Here is a 25,434-nt window from a genome sequence, read left to right as displayed (position 1 = left end):
TATCTGGATTGAAGCAAAAGCCCAGATTTAACACTGATTAAATCGTTACCTTCACAAATTTAAAAAGCGTAAGCTAGCTGGGAGAGTCCTCATGCCCATTAACTAGACCTGTCACGTGGCTCTGGGCTGGGCACTGCTCTGCATGCCTCAGGGGCACATAAGACAGGACTCCATGCAACTCAGGCCAGGATTTACACCTTGACCCTGACCAGAATACAGGGTTACCGACTTCAAAGTCTAGAGCTCACACACCCTCCAACCCAGCATCCCTACTTCTAGGAAGGGATTTCTGAGAAAAACTGGCACCAGGTGCAAAGTCCCATCTGTGAGGCTGTAGCCATGTTTATTAACTGGAGAAACGGAGACAGCGTGAATGCCCGTTAGTAAAGGACAGATTGAATAAAGTAAGGCGCATTCATGGCATACCTTGCAGTTGTTCCAAAAGAGGGGATGGGATCTGTAAGTGCTGAGATAGGGGATTATTCACGACGCACAAAGTGGGAACAACAAACTGCAGAATGATATGTAGTGTGTTTCCATTGTTCAAGCGTGTACATTGTCAAAAAGAAAACCAAGGCCCAAAATGGAGTCACTTACACAAGGCCACGCCACCAGCCGGGGGTGGGGGTGGGGGGGGGGACTTAATGACTAACCTAAATGCAGTTTAAACCTCCCCCAGAAAGTAGTCTTAACCAGTCAGTCAGGAATTTTCTGGTCAACACTAATGAGATAATCTGTTACAAGGGCCTCTTGGTCCTACTCCTCCACTCTCCCCACAGAAAGAAGGTAAAATAATCTGCAGGTAATACCCCCACTCTTCCCAAGGGACAATGGCTTTGCCTGAAGCAATTTTTTCTTTTCTTTTGCTAACAACTTCCCTGCCCTACCCTCCTTCCTATAGAAACCTTCCATTTTTTGTACAGTTCCTTGGAGCATCTCTCTACCTGCTAAAAATGAGATGCTGACCCGTTGAATTTAATTTTTTAACAACATACATGTGTATACACTTAAATGCCCAGTGATGCATTGAAAAAGATTCCACAGGATATGTGCCAAAGTGAATGCAATGAAGGTGTATGGGGGGGGGGGGGGAGGGGGAGGGAAGCACTTTTTTTTTTTTTTTTTTTTTTTTTTTTAGTTTATACACTCCTGGATTGTTAAGAACTCTCATTGTTAAAAATGAGATTTTGTGATTTGAAAGTATTTATGTAAATATATATAAATATATAAAATAAACCGGAGCCCCTGGGCATCTCTATTCCTCTTTTGCTGAATCAGAAGATCCCAATTACCAGGAAAGGAAACACGGCCTGGAGAAGTGAAGACACCACTTTCTTCAGAAGTGTGTAAGATATTTCTCCCTCCTTTAGCTGACACATCAGGCCAGATTTGTATTCAGTTCCGATCCATCAGAAATGATGAGGGAGCCTGAGGCAGGCTGAGGGGCAAAGCACACGCTAGGACCCCCACCCCCACCCCCCCCCCAGCCAGGTGGGACATGTATGATATTTCTTGGACACTCCAGGCTACCCCAAACCTGGAAAGGACAACAAAACAAATGGCTAAACTGGTAAGAGTCTCCACCAGTTTGCCAGAAAAAGGCAATCCCATCATAGCCTAAAGTCCAGGAACTCCCTACTGTCTTAATGTTCATGCTTTACTGGAGGGAAAAACAACCTTAGCTTGACAATAAATAACTAGGCTTCCAGTAAGTCTTTTGCATGTAGAAGTCTCTTTGGGAAACTCCCTCTCAGACTTTATCTCCCCCAACTCCATTAAACAGTCAACACCCCCCCCACACACACACACATAACCCCAGTGCAACTCTTCCTGCCAACGGGTCCTGTCCCCATGCTTTACTAAAATCACCTTTCTGCACCAACAACATCTTCAAGAATTCTTGAAGAATTCTTGGCAGTCGGCTTCAGACCCCACGAACCCCCCATCACCCGAAAACTTCATCAAAAAATAATTATTATTTTTTTAATTAAGAGAGAGAAAGAGAGTGAGCAGGAAAGGGGCAGAAAGAAAGGGAGAGAGAGAATCTTAAGCAGACTCCATGCTGACTGAGCCCTGACATGGGATTCGATCCCACGACCCTGGGATCATGACCTGAGCCAAAATCAAGAGTCGTACAACTCAACTGACTGAGCCACCCAGGGGCCCCAACAGTTAATTTTTGAAGCAAGATTAGCAGAAACACAAAACAGGAACTGTAAAGCAAATCCACATGGTTTGAAAGCCAGCCCGGCCCAGCCCGAACAGGCTCCATCTAAGTCTGTGGCCAGTATCAGGCACTGACAGCCAACAGCTTAACTGGCCAAAGTCTCAGGGGTATGTCTTTCCAACTCCACCCACCTGGTCTACACCCATTTCTGAATATATCATTTATCTCTAATTCATCCTTCCCTTGCTTCCAAATGGATGGGAAGCAGTTCCCAAATAGTTAAGGCAGTAAAGCTATTAACATAGGAATTGTGATACAGATATGGTAAGAATGAGGAAAAAGTAAAAAGGTCATTTTAAGTATAAACTCCTAATACTTATTTAATTTTGGGTTGAAGCATATTTAATTTGGGGTTGATATACACTAGGGCTCCTTAAGATCTGTACTGTAAAACCAAGGAATATAACAATCAGGAAAATAATCCAGAAGGAGAGCACTACATTCTCCACTTCTACTGACTCAGTAAATAAATCTGAATTCAACAAGCTTCCCCATGCTCTTCAGAGGACACTGGCCTTTTTCTAAGCCTTTGTCTTAATTCTCATATAAGTCTAATCGATCTTCTGGCACATACCTAGCTTGCTGACACAGCAGCTTAACAATCCTCGATAACCAGCTCAAAAGGCAGCATGGAAGTGTTTAGTGCTCATACTCAGAGCCATTCACATCTGGATTCAAATCCCAACCATTCCACTCATGGCTGTGTGACCTTGGCTGAGTTACTTAACTTCTCTGGTCCTCCATTTTCTTATAGGGGGCAAAGAAAGGATTCTTAATGGTGCTGGTTTCGTAGGATGAGAATTAAATCACATAATGACTTACTGCACTTACCAAGTATGCAATAAAAGTTAAGTGTGACCAATGGCTGAATTCTTGGCACCTTTTTCTTCAAAATCTAAGAAACATGGAAGATGCAAAAAATTGTATATTTTCAATAAAAACTTCAATTGGATGGCTGCATATGCATGTATATGTCCCGGAGCAGAGAGAGAAAAGCAAAACTTGCCATTCACAAAGGATGCACAAGCCCACTGCATCTTTAGCTATAAAAAATATCCATGTAAAACTATAAACACTGCAGCAAAAATCAATGGCCAAACAGAATATGGTACTGGTACAGAAAATACGCATTAGCCTAGCTATTCGTGATTGACTGTCACGAGAAATAGAAATGGAGATGTGATCTAACAATACTGTGTCTTAAAATCCTAGTCTATTACAAATGCTTCCAAGGCAGCCCCATTATGAATGTGATTTCACACCAACAGCTCTGTACGAGCCGAATTTCCCACATCTTAGGTGCCAAGGACAGTTGGCCTGGTTGAAGACCAGCAATAAATCTCCCTTTCGGCTTCCATTTTCCAAGTTAAGTATCCTCAGGTATTCGGTGGCTCTTGATAACCAGGATAAAAAAAGATGTAAACAGGTACCTTTTCAGAGTCTCCAAATGAGCAGAAAACACAGATAGTAATAAAAATAGCTACCACTTCTGAATGTCAACCAAGTGCTGGCATTGTGCTGAGTATATTATGTGCACTGCCCCGTTTAATTCCTAAAATCACCCATTTTATGGATGAAGAGGTCAAGGCTTAGAGAGGTGAAGCAGCTTGCTCAAGGTCACCAACTTGTCCAGGGGCAACACTGGAATCCAAACCTACCTGCCTAGTTAATCACTACTCACTTTTCAGATCTCGGTTCCACTCGCACCAACTCCCTCCAGCAAAGTCAAATCCCCCACTTCCCTTGCATCGTTGTCTTCCTCTGAAATTCTGATCACAGTGATATTTGTACCCTTATTTGTGTCAATACTGAATTAATGTCTGTCTCCCCACCAAACTGTAAGCTTGTTGACTTAGGGTCCCTGACCTCCTACCCCAGTACCATGCACTGATTGTGCAAAAAAGTGGGGAAAAACAGTATTTAGAAATCAGCCAGCCGCTTGGGCACTGCACCAAGCACAGGCAGTTCAGTGTTCGTCCGTGTGTGGGTACCACAATGCCACCTGCCCATTCTGAGGGACAAGATAACTGGAAGAACTGGAATAAGCAGAACTGGAGGATCTCAAGCACAAAACCTCTCAGGGGTGAGACATGGTTTTATCTTCCCATCTGAAAGAGGGCAGTACAAGAGATGGACTCTTCATCAACCCAATTAAGATATTATTAATAATAAATCAGGGTGGCTCAGTCGGTTAAGCGTCCGACTTCAGCTCAGGTTGTGACCTCATGGTCCACGGGTTCAAACCCCATGTTGGGCTCTGTGCTGACAGCTCGGAGCCTGGAGCCTGCTTCGGTTTCTGTGTCTCCCTCTCTCTGTCCCACCCCTGCTTGCTCTCTCTCTCTCTCTCAAAAATAAATAAAAACATTTAAAATAATAATAATAATAAATCATGCTTCTGATTCATTGTGGTCAACTCTTTCCACTGCATATGGCTTAATTCTGTTTTGACACTTCTTTAATTAAATTTTTAAAGATTTTGCTTTTAAGTAATCTCTGTACTCAATGTGGGGCTCAAACTCACAACCTTGAGATCAAGAGTCTCATGCTCCAGCCAGGCGTCCCCTCTGTTTTCTTGCCCCCCCCCCCCATTCTAATCTGCATTCTATTCCCTTCCTTGAATATCTTTTTTCTCAAATACTTGAAGCAGAATCACATCCCATTCACAGGCTAGTTTCTTAACACTCAGCTACGAAACCAAAAGCAACTGGAAATAAAGGAAACTATATACAAAACAAAAAGCAGTTATTGAATCTCAGCATTTCTTTGTAAGGCACTGTCACAAGGAAAATCCCAATGGTTTGAGAGTAAAATTTTTTTGTCTTTTTTTAAGTAGGCTCCACGCCCAACATGGGGCTCAAACTCACGACCCCAAGATCAAGAGTCGCGTGCTTTACCGACTGAGCCAGCCAGGCACCCTTGAGCAAAATCTTTTAAGCAAATCATATAGCACCATCCCATATTATACTCCATTCATAATATTAAAATGTTAAATGGTAGAAGCATTAAGTCCTTCACGAGACTCAAAAACACATCCAGAGCAAGCTATTTTAGTCCAATAAGATAAAAAAGGAGTAACTTTTTTAAAGAGAAAATTGCATTTGCTGCCTGTCAAAAAATCAGGTTTTTTAAGGGCTCAGGATCTGATTATCAGTCTGATGATAGTTCTAACTTTGTAATGTTTTTTAGTTTTATATCACAGGTGAACGCTGAGCTTTAAGAGTATGGAAGAGGTGGAGACAATCCGGAGAGGGGGTTTTGTTACATAAATGCTCAGGAAAAAGGGGGGAAAAGTTAACTTAGTCCCACTGGTTTAGCAGAGCCCCAAATTCATGAAAGGTCTACATGATCTAACCCTTTTTTAACATGCAATCTTACCCTATGATCCAGCAACTACATTACTAGGTATTTTCCCAAAGGATACAAAAATACACCCTGATGCTTATAGCAGCATTATCACCAATAGCCAAACTACAGAGAGAGCTCAAATGTCCACTGACTGATGAATGGATAGAGAAGATGTGGTACATACATACTACGGAATATTACTCATCCGTCAAAAGGAATGAAATCTTGCCATTAGCAATGACATGGATGAAGCTAGAATGTATTATGCTGAGCAAAATAAGTCAATCAGAGAAAGACAAACGTCATATGATTTCATTCATATGTGGAATTTAAGAAACAAAACAGATGAACACGTGGGTCAGGAAAAAAAAGAGAGAGAGAAACAAATCACAAAAGATTCTTAATGATAGAGAACAAACTGAGGGTTGATGGAGGGAGGGAGGTGAGAGATGGGCTAGATGGCTGATGGGCATTAAGGAGGGCACTTGTTGGGATGAGCAGAGTGTTGTTTGTAAGGGATGAATCACCGAAGTCTACTCCTGAAGCCAATATTGCACTGTATGCTGACTAAGATGTAAATAAATTTAAAAGAAAAAAACACACAATCTTTACAGGTATAGAATTCCCCCAAATATTCTTTTCAGAGAGTCACAGGTACAGCAGGTTCTCCGGGCCTGGCAGAACAACCAACCGTGAAGAGCCCAGTTATGCAATGTCTTAGTCAAGGAAAGTGCTGCCTGTGAGGGAAACAATAGCCCTGAGGAGACAAAACACCAGTGTACAAGTTCTAACACCATCCAGTATCTACTAGAAGGACCAATTCTAGAGAGCTGCTGTGTGATATGTACTTATCGTTAACAATACTGCATGGCAGTGGCACCTGGGTGGCTCAGTTGGTTGAGTGGCCGACTTTAGCTCGGGTCATGATCTCACAGTCCGTGAGTTCAAGCCCCACGTCGGGCTCTGTGCTGGCAGCTCAGAGCCTGGAGCCTGCTTTGGAGTCTGTGTCTCCCTCTCTCTCTCTGCCCCTCCCCTGCTTGTGCTCTATCTCTCAAAAATAAATAAATGTTAAAAAAAAAATTTTTAAAAACAATACTGTGTAGCATACTTAAAAATCTGTTAAGAGGGTAGATCTCATATTAAGTGTTCTTACTACAATAAAAAAAAATGATCAGGTATCTGCTAAGTGGTTTTCTAGTTAGCCACACATGAAGGCTGAGAGAGAGAAACTGCAGGGTCCCCAAAATGCCCCATGCATGGAGGTTCTTCGCGCCTCTTCTGTGCACGTGTGCATGCACACACACACACACACACACACACACACACACACACAAACTAGCTTCTTCCTCCTTTTGCCAGTTAACTTCTACATCTTGATTCCTATGTGTGCTTCACGTATCTTTTTAATATAAATACTAGGCCCTTTCCCAAGATGCAGCACGGTGTATAAAAGAAGAAACAGAGGGGCGCCTGGGTGGCTCAGTCGGTTAAGTGTCTGCCTTCCGCTCAGGTCATGATCTCACGGTTCGTGGGTTCGAGCCCCGCGTCGGGCTCTGTGCTGACAGCTCGGAGCCTGGAGCCTGCTTCGGATTCTGTGTCTCCCTCCCTCTCTGCCCATCCCCTGCTCGCTCGTGTGTGTGTGTGTGTGTGTGTGTGTGTGTGTGTGCGCGCGCGCGCGCGCGCACTCGCTCACTCTGTCAAAAATAAACATTAAAAAAAATTAAAAAAAAAAAAAAAGAGGTTCTGTTCCCAAGTGTGCTACTACCTGGGAGTAGACTCAGTCCAAGCCAGTTTCCTCAGCAGAGGAAGGGATGAAAAACTACAATCCTGATCTCAAGGGCCCAGCACAAGCCCTAACATGACAGTTTTAAGAACTATGCGTAGCCTCTGCTCTGGATGAAGTAACCCACAGCCAGACTCACGCACGACCATTGGCATCTGGAGCTTCCTCAGAATCTACTTTTAAGCAACTCAAACTTCTTTATCACAACAGTCTTAAATCTCCAGTGACCCCTCCTGGCAACTATCATGAAGTCAACAGTGACCAAAGCTTCTGTCATTTGCGGCAGAAGCCAAGATCCTCTTTCCTTTCCTGCACACAGGACTGGGAAGCAGCCCTGCATCCAGAGGGCACACCTGTGCACTCACCTACCAGGCAGTGAGAAGGCGGTGAAGGGCAAGGCCAGGCGCCCATACAAACACCGCCCAAATGCCAGCTGAAAGCCCCGGCAGAGGAAAGAGAACCTCCACGGCATGATTAAGGGAAAGGAAGAGCAAAGCACTCTCAGACGTTTCCCAACCCATCATGCTATCACCCAGAAACCCAGGAGACCTTGAGCCCAAACTGCCGAGTTACTAGAAGGCCTCCACCTTGGTAAACCAAAGGCTGCCATTTACAATCACAGCTTGGCCAGGGTGCCTGGGGGGCTCAGTCGGTTGAGTAACTAACTTCAGCTCAGGTCATGATCTCATGGTTCGTAGGTTCAAGCCCCATGTCGGGCTCTGTCCTGAATGCTTGCTTGGAGCCTGGAGCCTGCTTCAGATTCTGTGCCTCCTTCTCTCTCTGCTCCTCCCCCGCTTGTGCTCTGTCTCACTCCGTCTCTCAAAAATAAACAAATGTAAAAAAATAAAAAATGAAAAAAAAAACAAACAAAAAACCAATCACAGCTTGGCCCCGTCACGGACATTACCATGTACCCATAAGCTGTGAATACATATGCTTTTGTCTCTTGTTTGTGATCTGTCCCCACAAGAGTAGGGCAGGCATCGCATCTGTTCTATCACTAATGTATACCTGCTGCTTGGCACAGTATCAGCCACGATGTCAGTACTCGATGACTATGGAACGGATGAGTGAATGAACAAATGGATGAATGATATCCTAGTCACAACAGTCCTCTGAGGCGGGGCAAGTATTACGGTCTCTGTTTCTCAGATAAGAAGAGACACCTAATGGAGGTGATGACTTATCCAAGGACAGGCAGGCCTGGGCATTTCCTCACATGATCATAATAAATCCACTCATTAGCCCCTACCTGTCCCTTTGCACAAGTTCACTCACTTATCAGATAATGTAGTAGAGAAGAGGCCTTGGAAGACTGACACTCCAGCTTGTAAATTCTTAGGAGACAAAAGCAGGAGTGAGAGGAGGGGCAGAAGGATGAGATAAGCCAAGAAAGAGCACAGAGTTGGGGGGGTGAGGGGGGATGGGGAGGAAGGGAAGGCGGGAATCCCGTATTTCAGGGACAGCTCCCTGAGAGGCCCTGGGCATCCCTGAGTCAGCAAGAGGAATCTGAGCAGCTATGAGGAAAGAGGGATTTCCAAAAGGCAGAGGTTGAACACACAGGACACAAGGACTAGGCAGTCGGGTCTGGAAAATCCAGATTCCCATTTCTGCTTACAATGCTGCACCTCAGGATCATTCTCTCCAAGAACTCTGAAGGTTCTGGTGGGTCATCTGTGCAAGAACCAGCCCTACATGTTGAGAAGACACAGACCCCAAATGGCCAGAAGAGAGCTGGCTTCTCAAAGGCAACAGGGATAGGCCCACACTCACCACCGGGCCCAGCCATCAGCCTGTGGGGACTTGCTGAAGCCACACAGCTCAGGTCTCTGCTCCTTTGTCTGTGGGGACACAGAAGAGGCTGAAAACTGGCTTTGAAGAAGCAGGTGACTCTGAGCATCTACACACATGACAGCCAGCTACAGATCCCACAGTGTTCTCTAGAGACACGGAATCCTGGTGATCCAGTACTGACAAGACACCAGGTGGTGGCCCCGAATCCAAATCCTGCAGGGTGGCCCTGGTAGCAGAGAGGAGAATGAAGAGTGACCATCTTGGTTAGAGGTCAGGCTGCTCAGAGTGAAGGGATGGAGTAGAGGTGAGTAGGAAGAAGACTCTGGAGTCAGGGCTCAAAAACCACACCTGCCTCCCCTCTTAGAGAAACCTGATCAGCACCCTCGCTGAACTCATTGTCATCCTACTTGCTGAAACCTCTAGGGCACTAAGTGGATGTCCTTCCATCCAACTTCCAAGGCCACCATCATCTGGCTCCATGGTCTGAAACAGTCTTGGTTTCTGCTCCTTCTTCCCACCGGCGATCCCACCATTCAACTGAGAGCCTTCCTCTCCCCAGCAGTGGGCTCGGTGTCCCCAGATGCTCCATCACGTCTCTCTGCCTATCTCTGCCCTACCCATCCGTTAGGGCAAAATATCAAAAGCGTACACCTCCACAGCCCTTAGAATGGCCAGAAACTACTCCGAGCACTCGACACACGTTAACTTATTGACTTTGCACAACAGCCTTTCGAAGAGGCGTTATTAAGTATCCCCACTTTACAGATGAGAAAACTGAGGCACAGAGAGATTGACTTTCTCCAGGCCCCATAAATAAGAAGAGGCAGAGCCAATATTCAAACCCACAATCCGCACCAAAGTCCCTCCTCCCAATCAGCAAGCCACACTGCCTCTCACGGCACAACTCACCTGCACCTCTTCCCCGAGCCTTCCCTGGCTCCTTCGTGGACAGCTCCTTGCAAATCTTCATGCCACTTTCCATGTTTGCTTGGCATGGTAATTGACTAGATTCTTGTCTTCTCTTCCCTCCTAAACTCGAAAGCCCGTGAGAGCAAAGCTTCGGGGCTATTTCTACATCATCTTTGCACGCATTTCCTATAGCTGCTATAACAAACTGCCATCAATTTCGTGGCTTAAAACAACACAAACTTATTATTGTACAGCTCTATAGATCGGAAATCCAACACTGATCTCTCTCGGCTAAAATCAAGGCATCTACAGGGCTGGAGGCTTTAAGGGAGAGACTGCTCCCTTGCCGTTTCCAGCTTCTAGAGGCCGCCGGGATTCCTAGGCTCCTGGCCCTCTTCTCCATCTTCAAAGCCAGCAACATATCATCTCTCTGACCCTTGTTCTGGGGGCGCATCTCCCCCTGACCATGGCCAAGAAAGTTCTCTGCCTGTAGGGATCCATGTGATTCGACTGGGCCTACGTAGAAAACCCAGGATAATCTCATCTCCAGGGTCTTAATTTAATCACATCCACCCTTGAATACAAGGAAACATTCACAGCTTGTGGGGATGAGAACATGGACCTTTTGGGGGGCCATTATTCTACCACAAGCTTTGTATATACACTTCGAACACAGTGTTCCCCTGACTAGTGGAGAACCGAATCCCCATCAGAAATCAGCTGCACCAGCCCCTGAATGTTTGATCAGATGGTCCTTCCACTGGCCTCTGACTGTGGTGTACATTAGTCTCGTGTCCCCAAAGTGGCCAACAGCTCTTTGAAGAGTGTCCTCCCTTTTCATAGCCCCAAACTCTGATAGTGGTGAACACATAAAGACGTTTAATAACCTGGGGATCAAACACAATGCTGAATCTATACGTAGGTTCAATCCCTACCTCAACGACAGTTTTATGTTCTATTTTTTGTTTCATATTTATTAATTTTTAAAACATAACTTATTTCAAAATATAAAATACACGAAAGAGTATAGAATAAAAACTCTCCCTCTTTTCCCTACCTCTTCATCATTTTTAATATAACTTCCAGAGATATTTTATGCATATGCGAGTACATACACATATGATCCCCGCCCCCCCGCTTCCTTTTCTGTAAATCGTAGACTCACATATGGTCCTTCCTACACTTCACTCTGTACTTAACAATACACACTGCTCCACAGATATTCATAGACCATTCTTGTTCTCTTTTTGTGGCTGTGTACTACTCCACTGTGCAAATGTCCCCTAATTCATGTTCACCAGCTTGCACGGATAGGCACTCTTGCTGTTAGAAACAGTGAATCCCGTGAATTTACCTGAAGGATAAATTTCTGCACATGGAATTTCTGAGTCAAGCAAGACCATGTGAATTTTCCACTCTGACAAATACCAGCAAGACAGCCTCTATAGGAAACTAATACACATTCTTCAAGCGAGTATGTGAGTTCTGTTTTCCCACAGCCTCCCTAACATGGATGGTTTTCAAAATGTTTTTCTCTTTGTGAATCCCAGACAGGTGAAATGTTGTAAATTTCAGTGCAATTTAATTAGAATTTAAAAAATTATTTGTGAGGTCAGCATTTTTATGTGATTAGGAGCCACTAAGTTATTTTCTATGAATTGTTTGCTCATATCCTTTGACCATTTTCTTATAGTATTCTTGTTCTTTTCCTTATTGATTTGTAGGAGTTCTCTATGTATTAGGAAAATTAATCCTTAATACATAACATGAAATACAAATATATTTTTCTGGTTTGTAAACTTTTTTTTTTTTTTTTTTGCTTATGGGGTTTTGCTATGCTAATTGTTTTTAGGTAATGAATTTTATCAGTCATTTCCTTTATGGCTTTTAAGTTTTGCCCCATATTTACAAAGCCTACTCCTAAGTGTAAAGTTATAAAAATATTCTCCTTTAAATTATTCCAGAAACCAATCATCTGTAAGCAGTGAAAAGTTACCTTCTATGTCATAAATTATATCGGGGCCATAAGTGCAATTGGCCATAATGTACACAAACAGAATTTAAGTTCTTTGGGTTTTTTGTTTGTTTGGTTTTTTTTTAAGAGAGAGAGAGAGAGAGAGAGAGAAAGCAAGAGAGCATGAGCAGGGGAGAGGGGGAGAGGGAGAGGAGGAGGGAGGGAGGGGGAGAGAGAGAGAGAGAGATTGAGAGAGACAGAGAGAGAGAGAGAGAGAAAGAGAGAGAGAGAGAGAGAGAGAGAGAGAGAGAGAGAGAGAATATCCCAAGCAGGCATCAAGCAGGCTTGATCCCATGATCCTGGGATAGTGACCTGATGAGCCAAAATCAAGTCAGATGTTCAACCAACTGAGCCACCAGGTGCCCCCAGAATTTAAGCTTTTGAAAGTTAACTTTTATTTTCTGATGTTCTGACGTTTATAAAAGCACTGTCCCATGACAGTTGGTGAGGCAGGCAACTTACGTGTCTCATTTCACACAAGAGGATACCAATACCCAGAGAGGATAAATGGCCACTGAAAGCCACACTCTGTGGTGCAGACTCAAACTGAGGCTCCTAAATGCCAGAAGCTCTTCTCTCCTCTCCCCTCGACCGCCTCTCCTAACACAAGGACAACATCCACGTGCATTGAATCTTAAAGGACATCTCCAAAGTCATTTCTAAATAATTTCAAAAGAAAGTGAAAAGTAACTTTTCTATTCAAAAACAGTTAGGTATTGAAGTGGGTCACACAGCGATCCAATTAAACAGTGACTCATCCTCAAATGCCCAAGCCAATGTTCTCACCAGTTGACAGAATTCCATGTCCTATAGTGTGCCTATATAACCTCACACATTTAATTGAAAAATAAGGGACGTAAAAGTTCCCAGATCCCATGGCTTCTGAGTGGATCCTGAAGAACAGTGCTTCTCCATTTGGGGAAGGGGAGAAGGAGGTACATCCCAATCACAGAGGGCTCTTTTCAAATCGCACAGACCCGAGACTTCCCCATCACCAACCCCTCGACAGCCCACCCCAGAAGGTCACTGCCTGCTCCCTCAAGTGTACTGGTGACAATTTTTGAAAACCACTGTTTCAGAGGACAAAGTCTATATCTGCACAACCCCTGTAAAGCACAGCGCTCTGGTTCTCTGACCAACCCCTTGGCTCAACTCTGCACACTCATGGTGCCTAGTTGCCCTACAGGTCAATTCTGAAACTCCCACCTCAGTCCCTTTGTGCCTCTTGTTCCCTCTAAAGCCCCTCCCACCCTGACCTCCCCACCTAACCCACCATGGAGGCTCCTTCCCATCCTGCAGCTCTTGGTTTCAATACTACCTCCTCAGCGGAGCCTCCCCTGATCACCCACTAAAGCAAACTCCCCCCAGTAATGTTCTACCCTTTTATTTTCTCTTTAGAATTTATCACAATCTGTATTGTTTTATCTATTAATCTATTTTGTTGTTTATTATCTGTCCTCTCAAAGGTCCCACAAGGACAGGGACCTTGTCCAAATCATTCAGGCTTTATAACAGCACTTAGCAGAGTGCCTGGCATATAGTAAGTGCCCAATAAATATCGGGTCAAATAAATTTGACTGCATTACTCCCAACTGATTTTCTCCATGTCTGCACCACCATCAAGTTTCTAAGCGGCCTAACCACGTAGGCTGAGAGAAGGGGCATACAAACACTTCACCTGCCTCTCCTCCCAGCCCTCTCCCTTCTCACTCATGGTCATTAATCATTCACCTTGGAAGAGAAGAAAGCTTTCAGCCAGCAACAGCCTAGAGGGGACTATCCGAGCCACCCAGGTCTTCCTCTGTCGTTTTCTATCTTTCCTCCTGACCTAACTCCACTGGACTGTAAAAGAGGAGAATGGGGAATAATGTTACAGTTATGCCACTGATAATCAGAAACTGTAATCAAAATAAAAAATAGCAGACTGCTAACCATGTGTCAGACACTGAAGAGCTTGTAAGATGAATTATCTCATCTAATCCCCAAGACGGCCAAGTATCATTATTCGCATTTTACAAATAAGGAAACCACGCCCAAGGTCGTGGAGCTAGTAAGTGAAGGAGCCAGGATCCAAAGCCAGGTAACCAGCCGCCTCCTTACTCACCACACGGGACCCACTATGTCCAGCATGGCACCTGCACTACCTCCTTAGAAATAAATGCTTAGGGGCGCCTGGGTGGCGCAGTCGGTTAAGCGTCCGACTTCAGCCAGGTCACGATCTCGCGGTCCGTGAGTTCGAGCCCCGCGTCAGGCTCTGGGCTGATGGCTCGGAGCCTGGAGCCTGTTTCCGATTCTGTGTCTCCCTCTCTCTCTGCCCCTCCCCCGTTCATGCTCTGTCTCTCTCTGTCCCAAAAATAAAAAAATAAAAAAAAAAAATAAAAAAAAAAAAAGAACTAAATGCTTAAAAGACAGCAACCGATACACTGGCTCATTAATGTCTCAAATGCTTTAGGAGGTGAGCTGGGGGCAGAGTCCTGTCTGTATATGAACCTGGGAAAGCCTGCAGCCAAACATCTAGATGTGACTTTCTCCTCAGAAAGAAAGAATACTGAGAGAGGTGTGCTGCATTCACATGACAGACCTCTTTAGTGTCACTGGCAATAAAGGACCCTCTAAGCATTACGGGGGACAAGGACAAGTCAATTCAATATGTAATCACTGAGCCCCTGCTGTCTGATTGTTACAGGTCTGGTCCTGGTGACGGGTATTTTTTTAAATGGTTAAGTAACACTTTCTCACTTCCACGGCCTAAAGATGCCCAGGCACAGATATGAGACACTCCGCTTGTAATGTAGAACTCACTGTGTGTCAGTCTCCCCCCCAAAATAGCACTGACAACAAGGCCACAGGAAGAATGGAGAGGCAGAGGCTTCACGGAGAAGACAGGGAGTGAGGAGGCCTCGATGCTCGCATCAGGACAAGCACAGAAAACGGGACCAGGTGATTAAGCAGCAGTACCACGTTCGGAGAGCCAGGAATCCGGCCCCCCTAGGAGTGGAAGAGCTGTGTTGGCAGAATACTGCAAGGAGGTTAAGTCTAGAAGGGCTCCAAAGGGCATCTAGGATGGGGAAGTCCCTGCATGATAAGAGGAGGATTTGATGGGGCTCTGGGGTGGCTAAGTCGGTTGAGCTTTTGCTTTCACCTCAGGTCATGAGATCAAGCCCTGTGTCGGGCTCTATGCTGAGTGTACAGCCTGTTTAGGATTCTCTCTCTCTCTCCCTCTGCCTCTTGCTCTCTCTCTCTAAAATAAATTTAAAAAATTTTTTTAGATTATATATTTAAAAAAGAGGAGGAATTTGAACTTCGATCCTGCTGGAAGGCAGGGATGACTGAGTAAGTTGCCATGATATGATAGCAACAACTCATGCAAGGATGGGGTGGAGGATGGATTGACCGGGAGAGAAATTAAAGGCCATGAGCTTCATCAGGGGGCTGCTTGGATGCTCCAGCCAGCAGAAAACATCACGGACCCAAGGTGGGCTGGGGGGATGGAAAAGCACTAGAAAATAACAAGAAGCAGAACACAGAGGGTGTTGGGTGCAGTGAAACTATTCTGTAGGATTCTCTAATGGTGGACACGTGTCTGACTTGTGTCAAAACCCATAGAGTATACAACACCGTGAGTGAACCTTAATGTCAAGTGTGGACTCGGGGTGATGATGGGGGAGGGGATGCAGACAGTATATAGAATCTCTCTGTGCTTTCCCTGAATTCTGCTGTGAACCTAAAACTGCTCTAAAAAAACACACAAAATCTATTTAAAAAAATATATATCATGAAAAAAACTTGGACAAGAGCATGATGGAGAAAAGGGAGTCAGTGATGACTCACCAATCAGGTGACCGGAAAAAAGACTGTGGTCACTGGCAGAATGAAGAAGTTGGAAAGGTGTGGGGGTGGGCGGAGGGCGCTGTTTTGAGAGCTAAGAGAGAAAGATGAGGTCGGGTGGGAATAAGCTGGGATGATGTAGGACATCCACACAAAACAATCTTGTTTTGGAGAACAGGTTGGCAGTGAGATAAGAAAAGGGTACAGGGATGCAAATTAGAGACAGAAGTGAGCACTAAATGTTCCTCTTTAGTACCAGTGATAAATTCTCTTTCAAAAGGAAAAGCATTACAACACACTGGAAATGACAATCTTTCCGCGAGCTCGCAGCCTCTGTTGCAAAGAACTGCAACTAGGGAGGCAATTTCAGTTACTTGTGAGAAGAGCAACACAAGGAACTGTGACCTACTGGTCAAGTTCAAATCTGTCCAAAGTGACATCTGTCCAGATAGGAAGAACTCGCAAGTTAAAATGAGGGACAAGCAAGAAGGGAGATTTCATGTTTGAGCAAGATTTCACTTCTGACTTCCCCTAAGAGGAGTAGGAAGGACACAGTGAATGGGAAAACAGTGGAGCTGTTCAATGCCAAGCAGCCTGACTGTGAATTCTCATTCTGCCCTTTGCCAGGAGAAAGTAACCTTTCTGTGCCTCAGTTTCCTCATCTGTAAAAACAGGACACCTGCCTACTTCGTGGATCTGCTGCAAAGACTGAAGGAACAAACATGGAGGCAGATGCCAAGGATTTGCTGTGTCAGCCGCTGTCCCTGTTCATTACGGTCCTAGACTTCTCCAAGACCCCTGAGGAAAAATGCTGAAGTCTCCCTCAATATCACAGAGCACCTGTGCCTTTAAAAAATGTTCTTTAAAGAAAATGTTCTTTTCAAGTATCTGTTTTGTCAGATGAAACAGTAATATTTACAGAAGCAGAAAATCTTAGATCTTTATACAGCTCTGAAACTCAGCCCACGTGTGTGAAATGCATACCTGGGCCATTGCCTGCAGTAAATCATTTACCCGGGGATGTCCAATGCCCAACTTTGATCCAAGAAGGCGAAGATAAGCCACATAGAAAGTCCTTTTCAAGTGGGTAAAATACCAAAGTTATTATTCCTTAAATTACTTGCCAAAGCACTGACTAATCCAAGGGCATTTTGACATGTGTTTGTTTACCGACTCGGTTTAGCAAAGTTCTCAAAACAGAGGTCAGTTTTTCAAGGTTTCTCAGCTGTCAGGGAAATGAGCTGACTAGGAAAAAACCAGCATCTAGTCTGCACCTCCTTGTAAATCACTGCATTGATTTCCTGGCATAGGAGCTTTCATGCGTGTTTGAGCAGGAGCCCAGATTCTCAGGGTTTGATCATCCATAGATAGCTGACAAAAAGTCTCTGTCTCCTGCTGAGATACCAGAACCCAGAGCTATGGTAACACCATCTCCCAACCCAGCTGGTGACCCCGGAATGCTGTGAGGACGACTGCCTTCTCCCCTTTTCCCCCTTTGCCCCAGCTCTTCCAAATGCCACTCCACAATAAGGAGAGCTGCTATGTCAATAAGAAAGGGGAAGAGGGGTGCCTGGGTGGCTCAGTTGGTTAAGCATCTGACTTTGGCTCAGGTTATGATCTTGTGGTTCATAGGTTCAAGCCGCAAATAGGGCTCTGTGCTGACAGTTCAGAGCCTGGAGCCTGCTTCAGAGTCTGTATCTCCCTCTCTCTCTGCCCCTCTCCAGCTCATGCTCTGTCTCTGTCTCTCAAACATTAAAAAAAAAAAAAAACCAAAACAACTTTTAATTAAAAAAAAAGGGGGGAAGAAAATTATCACCTGATAGAAAATTCTCTTCTTTACGTGTTTATATTTCTAATTTCTAAGAAGCACAGGTCTCCAATATACAAAGCCCCTTGTTGTGCTCTGCACTTTGAACTGTTTGGGTTTATAAGTCTGAGGAAAGAACTGGGAAGAATCCAGAGTCATGGAGGGAAAAGACTGGAGCTCAGAGGAAAATGAGGAGGGAGGGAGGGAAGGACTAAGAGGCAGAGGGAAGGACACACAAGATGGCAGGTCAGGGGCGCCACCAGCTGACCTCCCACTAACCTAGTTAAGTCCACTGACCCAGCAAAGCACATGGTGGCAGACTGCTCTATCAGCATGTCAGGGCTGACACCAAGGTAAAACAGAGAGAGCAGGTGAGCCTTTCTCCCACTTGCACCCCAGGGAATTAGCAGAAAACCTGGGAAAACTGTGGAATTCCCTGGACTATGGCTGGTGGGTTCTCCCCGAGGTTTATTAGTTCTCTAAGGAACAGGAGGCCCCCAGGTGCCACCTGGGTTAGAAGAGAATGTGCCTTTCTTCCCCACACTAATTAAACAGTCTGATTTTACTACATAACATCTAATCACCACAGGAATGCACCAAAAGGCAAAGAATGGACATCCACCCCGACTTTGCTCGCACTCCACAGGTCTTACATGGCCCCCAAGTTCTAACAGGAAAAGGCGGTAAACTGGGAGGGAAAGCAACAAGCCTTAGTGAACAATGCAGGCGTGCCTCCCCAGATGCACCCCACTTCTTTGAAACCAGTCCCCAAAAAGGTCAAGCTCGTATAGTGTGACCCCAGCCCGACCCTCCCCCACCCACCCCACATTCATGGCCCTGCCATGAGTCTCAGCCATCTGCAGGGACAATCCAGTCCACACCATGGGGCTGGCAGATCCAGGAGACCACACGTTTCAATGTATGTTCTTAAAAAGATTACTCTGGCTGATTTAGGAAACTGGATCCGAGGGGAGCCGAGGGGAACGAGAGGTGTGATCAGGCCCTGATATGAATGTGTGTGGCAGCAGCCTGAGCTAAGGGGGGGGAGCTGGGGTAGGGGGTGGAGCATAGACAGATGGGAAAATGAACTGAGACCTTGAGCCGGCTGGGAGGTAGGGTGGAGAAATGGCTCCCGGTGCTAGCCTGGACACACGAATGGACGGCAGTAATGATTTCTTCAGATGGGCAAGGGAGGAGGACGGGTTGGGTGAGAGTGGGGAGCAGAGGAAGAATCACCAAGAAGTTAAAGAATCTCCAGTTTCTGGGCCGGCATCTGCACAGACACCTCTGCGGACCTGTACTGCATTTTGCATTCACAATGCTGCGTTCTTTTTCCTAAAGAGGACCCCACACCGCTTGAGTGTCAGGCCCGCAAAACTGGGGAGGGGAGGGACAATAATGTTGGGCAAGTTCACTTAAAATGTCCCTGACACATCCAAGGAGTCAGATTTGATGTTAACTACATAATCCTGGGGCTCAGGAGAGAGCCAGCCATCTGCATCAAGGAATTAATGGTTCAAAGTCTCAGAAACAAATTAAACCAGCTTGTCCAGTGTTTGTCATTGCATCTGGATCACGTGGGAATCAAAACACAGAATCCCAGGTCTCATCCCAGACCTACTGCATGAGAATATTTCAAAGTAAGGCCCAGAAATCTGCTTTAACAAATTTCCCAGAGAATTCTAATGCACAAAAACATTTGAAAACCACAGATATACGGAGAGAGTGTGGAGAAATAAAAGAGGATCAGGGGGCACCTGGGTGGCTCAGTCGGCTAGGCGTCCGACTTTGGCTCAGGTCATGATCTCACAGTCCGTGAGTTCGAGCCCTGAGTCAGGCTCTGCGCTGCCAGCTCAGAGCCTGGAGCCTGCTTCTGATTCTGTGTGTCCCTCTCTCTGGTCCTCCCCTGCTCATGCTCTGTCTCTGTCTCAAAAATAAAAACATTAAAAAAAATTTATAAAATAAATAAGTAAATAAAAAATAAAAGAGGATCAGGACAGGCCAAGGAGCCACCAAATGGAGGGGTCAGTGGGAGAGTGGAAGAACAGGAAAGGCAACAAATCACTTATCTGATTATTAACAAAGTTAAACATTTGTGTGTGTGTGTGTGTGTGTGTGTGTGTGTGTGTGTGTGAATTACCTGTTAATAGCCTTTACCTGTATTTTTATTGGATTATTTTCTTTTCTCTATTGACTTTGAAAACTCCATGCCTTTTTAGATATTGCAACTATTTGCTTTGTTAATCTGTCATCTGCCTTTCAACTTTGTTTACGACATCTTTTTTCTTATATTAGTATAATGTTTCATAAAGTTAAATCAGTATTTTCCTTTATGCCTTCTGAGTATTAAAGTTGGCAAGGTCTTTCCTACTCCAAAGTTATTTTTGAAAACCATCACATGTATGTATATTTTAATATCTATAATTTGTTTCTGACTTATAATCTTTACTCTAAATGGAATGTGCTTTTATGAATGGTATGAGGCAACCATCTCAACAAACTTAACTGTAGTTGATTTTATGTTACTTTCAATTCCTGTCTTCACAATGGAACCATTTCTGGACTCCCCATCCCTGGTCCATGATATATTTTGAAATCTGGCTGGACAGTACATTTCAAAATGTATTACCTATTAGGACAAATCTATTCTTCCAGGTAAACTTTATCAATTTGTAAAAATGAAGCAAAGTTAAAGCACTGGCCTAAACTAATAAAGATCTCATGACCTTTCAGTCTTGCTTAGTCACTGGAGCATCAGCCTTTGGCCAGGAGGTGGCCTGACTTCCTAGTGACTCACACACTACACAGAATTCTCAGACTTCATGGAATTTAGATCGAATTTACACACGTCTCAGCAAAACATTTTCTAACACTACAATTCTACCAAGAGGCCTCAATGGCCTCCTTGCGACTCAATCGGTGCATGTTATGACTCTTTCCTCACCTTCTCCCCCATTTTTATACTCCTGCTCGTACCTTTCGGAGTTGTTGATGCCCATCCTGAATCACAGTAAAGGGGTTCAGTTTACAACATGATATGCCAAAAGATGCTGTATTTTGATAGGCACTTCCAGGAAGCTTTGCGGGCCCCACACACTGTGGCAGCCTATCAGGTGAGGAGTGAGTCTTTTGACATCTCATAATTTATTCACCTGGCACCACTTATTCCAAAGGGAAACATGGGAGTGCGATGGAAAGAAGACAAGACCAGGAAACCCGAGTTTTGGTCCCCTTTCTACACCTAATTAGCTGTGTCGTTCAGATTAAGTTATTCTACCTTTCCACTGGGTCTCCATTGCCCCATTTGTAAAATGAGATGTCGGGAATAGAACAGTCATTTCTCACCTTTCTTTCCGCCACGGGTGACCCTTTAAGAATCGGAAGCTGTGGATTCTCTCCTCCAGAATAATGCACTTTTGCACATGAGTATAAAATCAGACATTTTCAGGGGGTTCACAGATCCCCAAAAGCCTATCTCTGTATTCCTAGGATCAAGATCTCTGAGGCCTACCACACACTGTTAAAAATACCAGAGAATACCATAAACGTACATAGAATCACAAAACCTTACGCAAAGTTGAATCTTTGCAGAACTAAAAGCATCTCCTCTGCAGATAACTGGGAGGAGGAAGTAGTTACTTAGGGAAGAATAAATGAAAGTGCCAATAAGACTTGCCTTTGATTGAGGCCTGGCTCAGCCCTTTCCGTACATTCACGGGGGACTGGGTGAGAGCACCCATTCCAGAGCCAGGCTGCCCAGGTCAAATGTTGTCTCCATCATTTACTAGTTGTCTGCCCTGGGCTCTGAACCACAGTTTCTCCATCTATAACCAAAAAAAAAGAAGGATGTGGGGCGCCTGGGTGGTGCAGTTGGTTAAGCGACCGACTGACTCTTGGTTTTAGCTCAGGCCATGATCTCGTGGTTTCGGAGTTGGAGCCCCACATTGGGCCCCACATAGGCCTGATGGTGTGAAGCCTGCTTGGGATTCTGTCTCTCCTTCTCTCTGCCCCTCCCCTGCTTGTGTTCTATCTCTCTCTCTTAAATAAAACTTAAAAAAAAAAAAAAAAAAAAGAAGTGTGAGGGGGTAGAAAGGACTATTAATATATACATAGACTATTTGAAAAAGGGCCTGGCCTACAGGAAGCCCAAAATTATTATTAGCTATTATAGAAAGGTGGGATACATTTGCTGAGTGGTTAAAATTGTGAGCTGTGAAGTTTAGGTAAGTCTTAAATACCTTGATGCCTTAGTTTCCCCAGAGGTATATGTGCTGCCGAAGCGAGCACAGTTTCCCCAGAGGTAAATAGGATCAGATTCGTAAATTTGTTGTGAGGATTAAGGAGACTGTCACATAACAACTCTCTCACAATGCCTAGCACATAGTAAGTGCTCAAGAAATGTCAGCTGTTGTTATTTACAATTCTGGGACGCAAGGATTACCATTGTTTTTTTTGTTTTAATTTCTGAATAAAGGATAAGTCAGACAGGTTAAGTGCCCCCCACTGACAGTACCTCAGCTAGCAAATGACTGTGCCAAGACTTCAACGTGGGTGAGCCTGAGACCATAACCTGTAACCACTACCCCGTACTATCTTTTATTTGAACAGGGCTAAGAGAGCATAAATGCTGATTCATAGTTACTGCGTTAACCAAGAGAAAGAAAGAGGTAGGTGCTAACAGTCTAAAATTTGGGATATTCTCCATGGAAGTCAGCCCTGACTTGGCAAAAAGCTCTTCTTTGCCACTCTTAGAAATGAAAGACTACAGACGCTGGACTCTCATCTCAACCAGTTCTAAGCCTTTTGCAAACTTGGTTGTTAAACCACAGCAGTGACACCAAAAGAGGAAAAAAAAAAAAAAAAAAAAGAGGCCATTTCACAAACTAGTTTAACTAACAAAGTGAACCCTTTAAAATGAAAGCAGAGACCCTAAGGCTGAAAGAAGATACTTAAGAGTGCTCCAAAGCCACGGAAAACTGCGTCTAGGACACAATCATCAGCCGTTAATGAATACATTTTTATTTAGAAAAGAATGACAATTCAGATCTATTTTTTGGATACCATGCTCCAGGAGGCCTTCCCCTAAAGTAAAATAAGAGGAAGTTCTCACCACAGCCGAGTGGTGGGGAGAGAAGTGGAGTGCCAGTCAAGAGACCCCTGGTGTGGAGCACTGTCACCTGAGCACGCCCCCACTCTTTGAACACCAATTTGCTCACCACTGAACCGGGTAACTGGTAAGGTGGGAACTGAGAATGAAATACTCCGGCAGAAGAAAACAGGACGCTGAGTTAAATACAAGCCAGTGCTTGTAATCACGTTTTTCACATCTTCCCCTATTTACTTCTAAATGTATTTTATTTTTGTACCTTTATTCAAAACACCCCCAGTAATCAACCTGAAATCTACCATTCCTTAGAATAAAAATGGCCTTAGGAACAGCCATCCCTGGAAGTGATGGCAGAAATGGCAGGAGTGCTCACCTCACGTGCCTGGTACCTCCCGGACACCGATAGAGGAGCCGGTGGGTTCTCACTGGCTCTCTCCCCGCCGTCCACCTTACATCGCGGCCCAGCTCACCCGCCCCCCCCCCCACCCAGGGTGGGGGTGGGGGGGAAGGGCAGGGAGTTCTGCATTCCAAGCCCGCCCCTGCCCCCCTCCACGTCCCCCGAGGGTCAGAGTCAGAAGCCCACTGGAATCTAGGCCTGTTTCTGCTTCCATCCGGCTGAAGGACTCCCCTCCCCGGGCCTTAGTTTCCCCGTCCTTAAAATGAAAGGTTTGAAGGAGATCACGTGAAAGCCTCGTTCCTGCTCTAAATTTCTAATTCCATCATTCTTACAAGAAAACGTTTCCTGCAGAAATAGACGCCTTTCCTTTCAAGCAGGGCACGTTGCCCTGCGTCCCCGTGACCATTCCCCTCGATAATCTCACAGAAGTATGATGCATCAGAACTGAAAAACAGGCTGTTGCTTTCCGGTGGTACCAAACCCGGTCACCAGTCAACGTGGATTTTCTCTCAGGCCTCTTCCCTCAATCCCGCAATCCCACGAAAACCCCTGCCTACCCTTCCCAATTTCTAAACTCAAAACTACCGTTTCATGGGTTAAAAAAAAACAAAAACAAAAAAAACAAAAACACCCAAACCCGGCCTGGAGTAAGGTGCTACAGCACTTTTTTGGGCATCCAGGATTCCATCTCCGCCCCACCCTCTCGCCGGGGTATCTCTTTAGCCATATACCCCTGTATCGATACGTAATACGCTCCATGCCCTCCCCTGGCAAAGAAGCCGACCATTTCTTCCTCCCCTGCACATCCCGGCTGGAAAGGTGGCAGCTCCCCGCTCCAATCCCGGGAGACCCAAGCTCTTCCCGGCCCGCAGGGAACGGCACCTGGGCGCATGGGCCCCTCAGGAAAAGAAAAGGGTGGCCGGCTCGCCCACGGCCGCGATCCCCACCCCGGCGACGCGAGGAGGCCTCCCCCGCAGGGCTCCTGTCACTTACGGATGGTTCCTCCGGGCAGGGCCAAGCCGGCGGGCTGGCTGGCGGGCGACGGAGTTTGCTGACTCAAAGGCACAGCGGCGGCGGCGGCGAGCGCCCAGGAGCGCACCCGAGCGCAGCCCCGCGCGCCCCGCGCACGTAGCGGCCCGCGCCCGCGCTCGGCTCCCGCAGACCTCGTGGGGCCGCCGGGCCTCCCGCTTCCGCCGCCCCGGGGCGCCACCGCACCGCCCAGCCCAGGTGCACCCCGGCGCCGTCCGGGAGCCCCGCCCTCCCGCCCGCGGAAGATGAGACGCACCCTCGGCCCGCTGGGCTGCAGCGAACGGTGCCGCCGCCCGGGTGCGCCGCCGCGCCCCGGAGCCCGCGTTCTCTTTCCCGAGTCCGCCAAACCCGGCTGGGGAGGCAATACCCGCGCTTGCCGGGGCTCTAAAGCTGAAGGTGTGCAAGCGGCATCCTTTGGAATCACCACCTGAAAGCCACCTGGAGTTTGCCAATCCTGCCCCCTTAGTGATGGAAGGATTGATGAATGGGGAGAGAGGGGATAGATATAGCGTGACCGACAAGAAAGGTAAACTGTTCATGGTAGAATCTAGGCGGTGGGCACATGGAGTGTTTGCTGTAAAATTCTTTCAACTTTGCTGTATGTTTGAAATTTTTCTGCCAAGGGACCTGAATCCTTTCCCAATGACACCTTGGGCTACGCCTGACCCACCTGTTTGCACGGAAAACCCCAGGGTTCACTGAAGCACCTCCTAGATGACTACAGGCCAGAATAATAAACGTAGCCTTATACTTCATTTTCCCAGCACGAAATTTCCCGTCAGAGGCAGCCAGCTGCAGATTATCATTCAGGGCCTTTCCAGGCCCACCTGAAAATGTGCCTGTCTTTGGGGCGTCTGGGTGGCTCAGTTGGCTAGGCGACCCACTTCGGCTGGGGTCATGATCTAGCAGTTTGTGAGTTTGAGCCCTGCGTTGGGCTCTGTGCTTACAGCTCAGAGCCTGGAGCCTGCTTCGGATTCTGTGACTCCCTCTCTCTGCCCCTCCCCTGCTCACCCTCTGTGTCTCTCTGTCTCTCAATAATAAATAAACGTTAAAAAAAAAAAAAAAAGGAAAAACTGTGCCTGTCTATCCTCCACACCTAAACTAACTTTGCATAACAAAATTCCAAGTCTACAAGGTAGTGTCTTAACATCTTGGATCCTGAACTTAAAGCTCTGAATCTTAAAGCTACTGGTG

General features: G+C 45.8%; 1 protein-coding gene across 7 annotated transcripts in view; it reads right to left on the bottom strand.

The window, feature by feature from the left end:
• Positions 1–25,217, bottom strand: part of SNX10 (sorting nexin 10) — a 75,678-nt gene extending 50,461 nt beyond the window's left edge. The window contains exons 1-2 of one of the 7 annotated variants that reach the window (XM_078441236.2): positions 24,205–25,217; positions 9,129–9,196 (exon numbers count right to left, since the gene is read on the bottom strand). In XM_078441236.2, coding sequence (XP_078297362.1) covers positions 9,129–9,196; positions 24,205–24,779 — 643 coding nt within the window. In that variant the 5' untranslated portion in view covers positions 24,780–25,217. Of the gene's footprint in view, positions 1–9,128; positions 9,197–21,383; positions 21,532–23,187; positions 23,209–24,158; positions 24,179–24,204 lie in introns of those variants that run through there. The other 6 variants (XM_060632757.3, XM_078441241.2, XM_060632754.3 and 3 more) reach the window with 6 other exon arrangements.
• Between the last annotated feature and the right edge of the window lie 217 nt (positions 25,218–25,434).

This window comes from Panthera onca, chromosome A2 (genome assembly GCF_046562875.1).
Source record: "Panthera onca isolate mPanOnc1 chromosome A2, mPanOnc1 haplotype 2, whole genome shotgun sequence".
Lineage (NCBI taxonomy): Eukaryota > Metazoa > Chordata > Mammalia > Carnivora > Felidae > Panthera > Panthera onca.
This window is presented reverse-complemented; position numbering and strand designations above follow the sequence as displayed.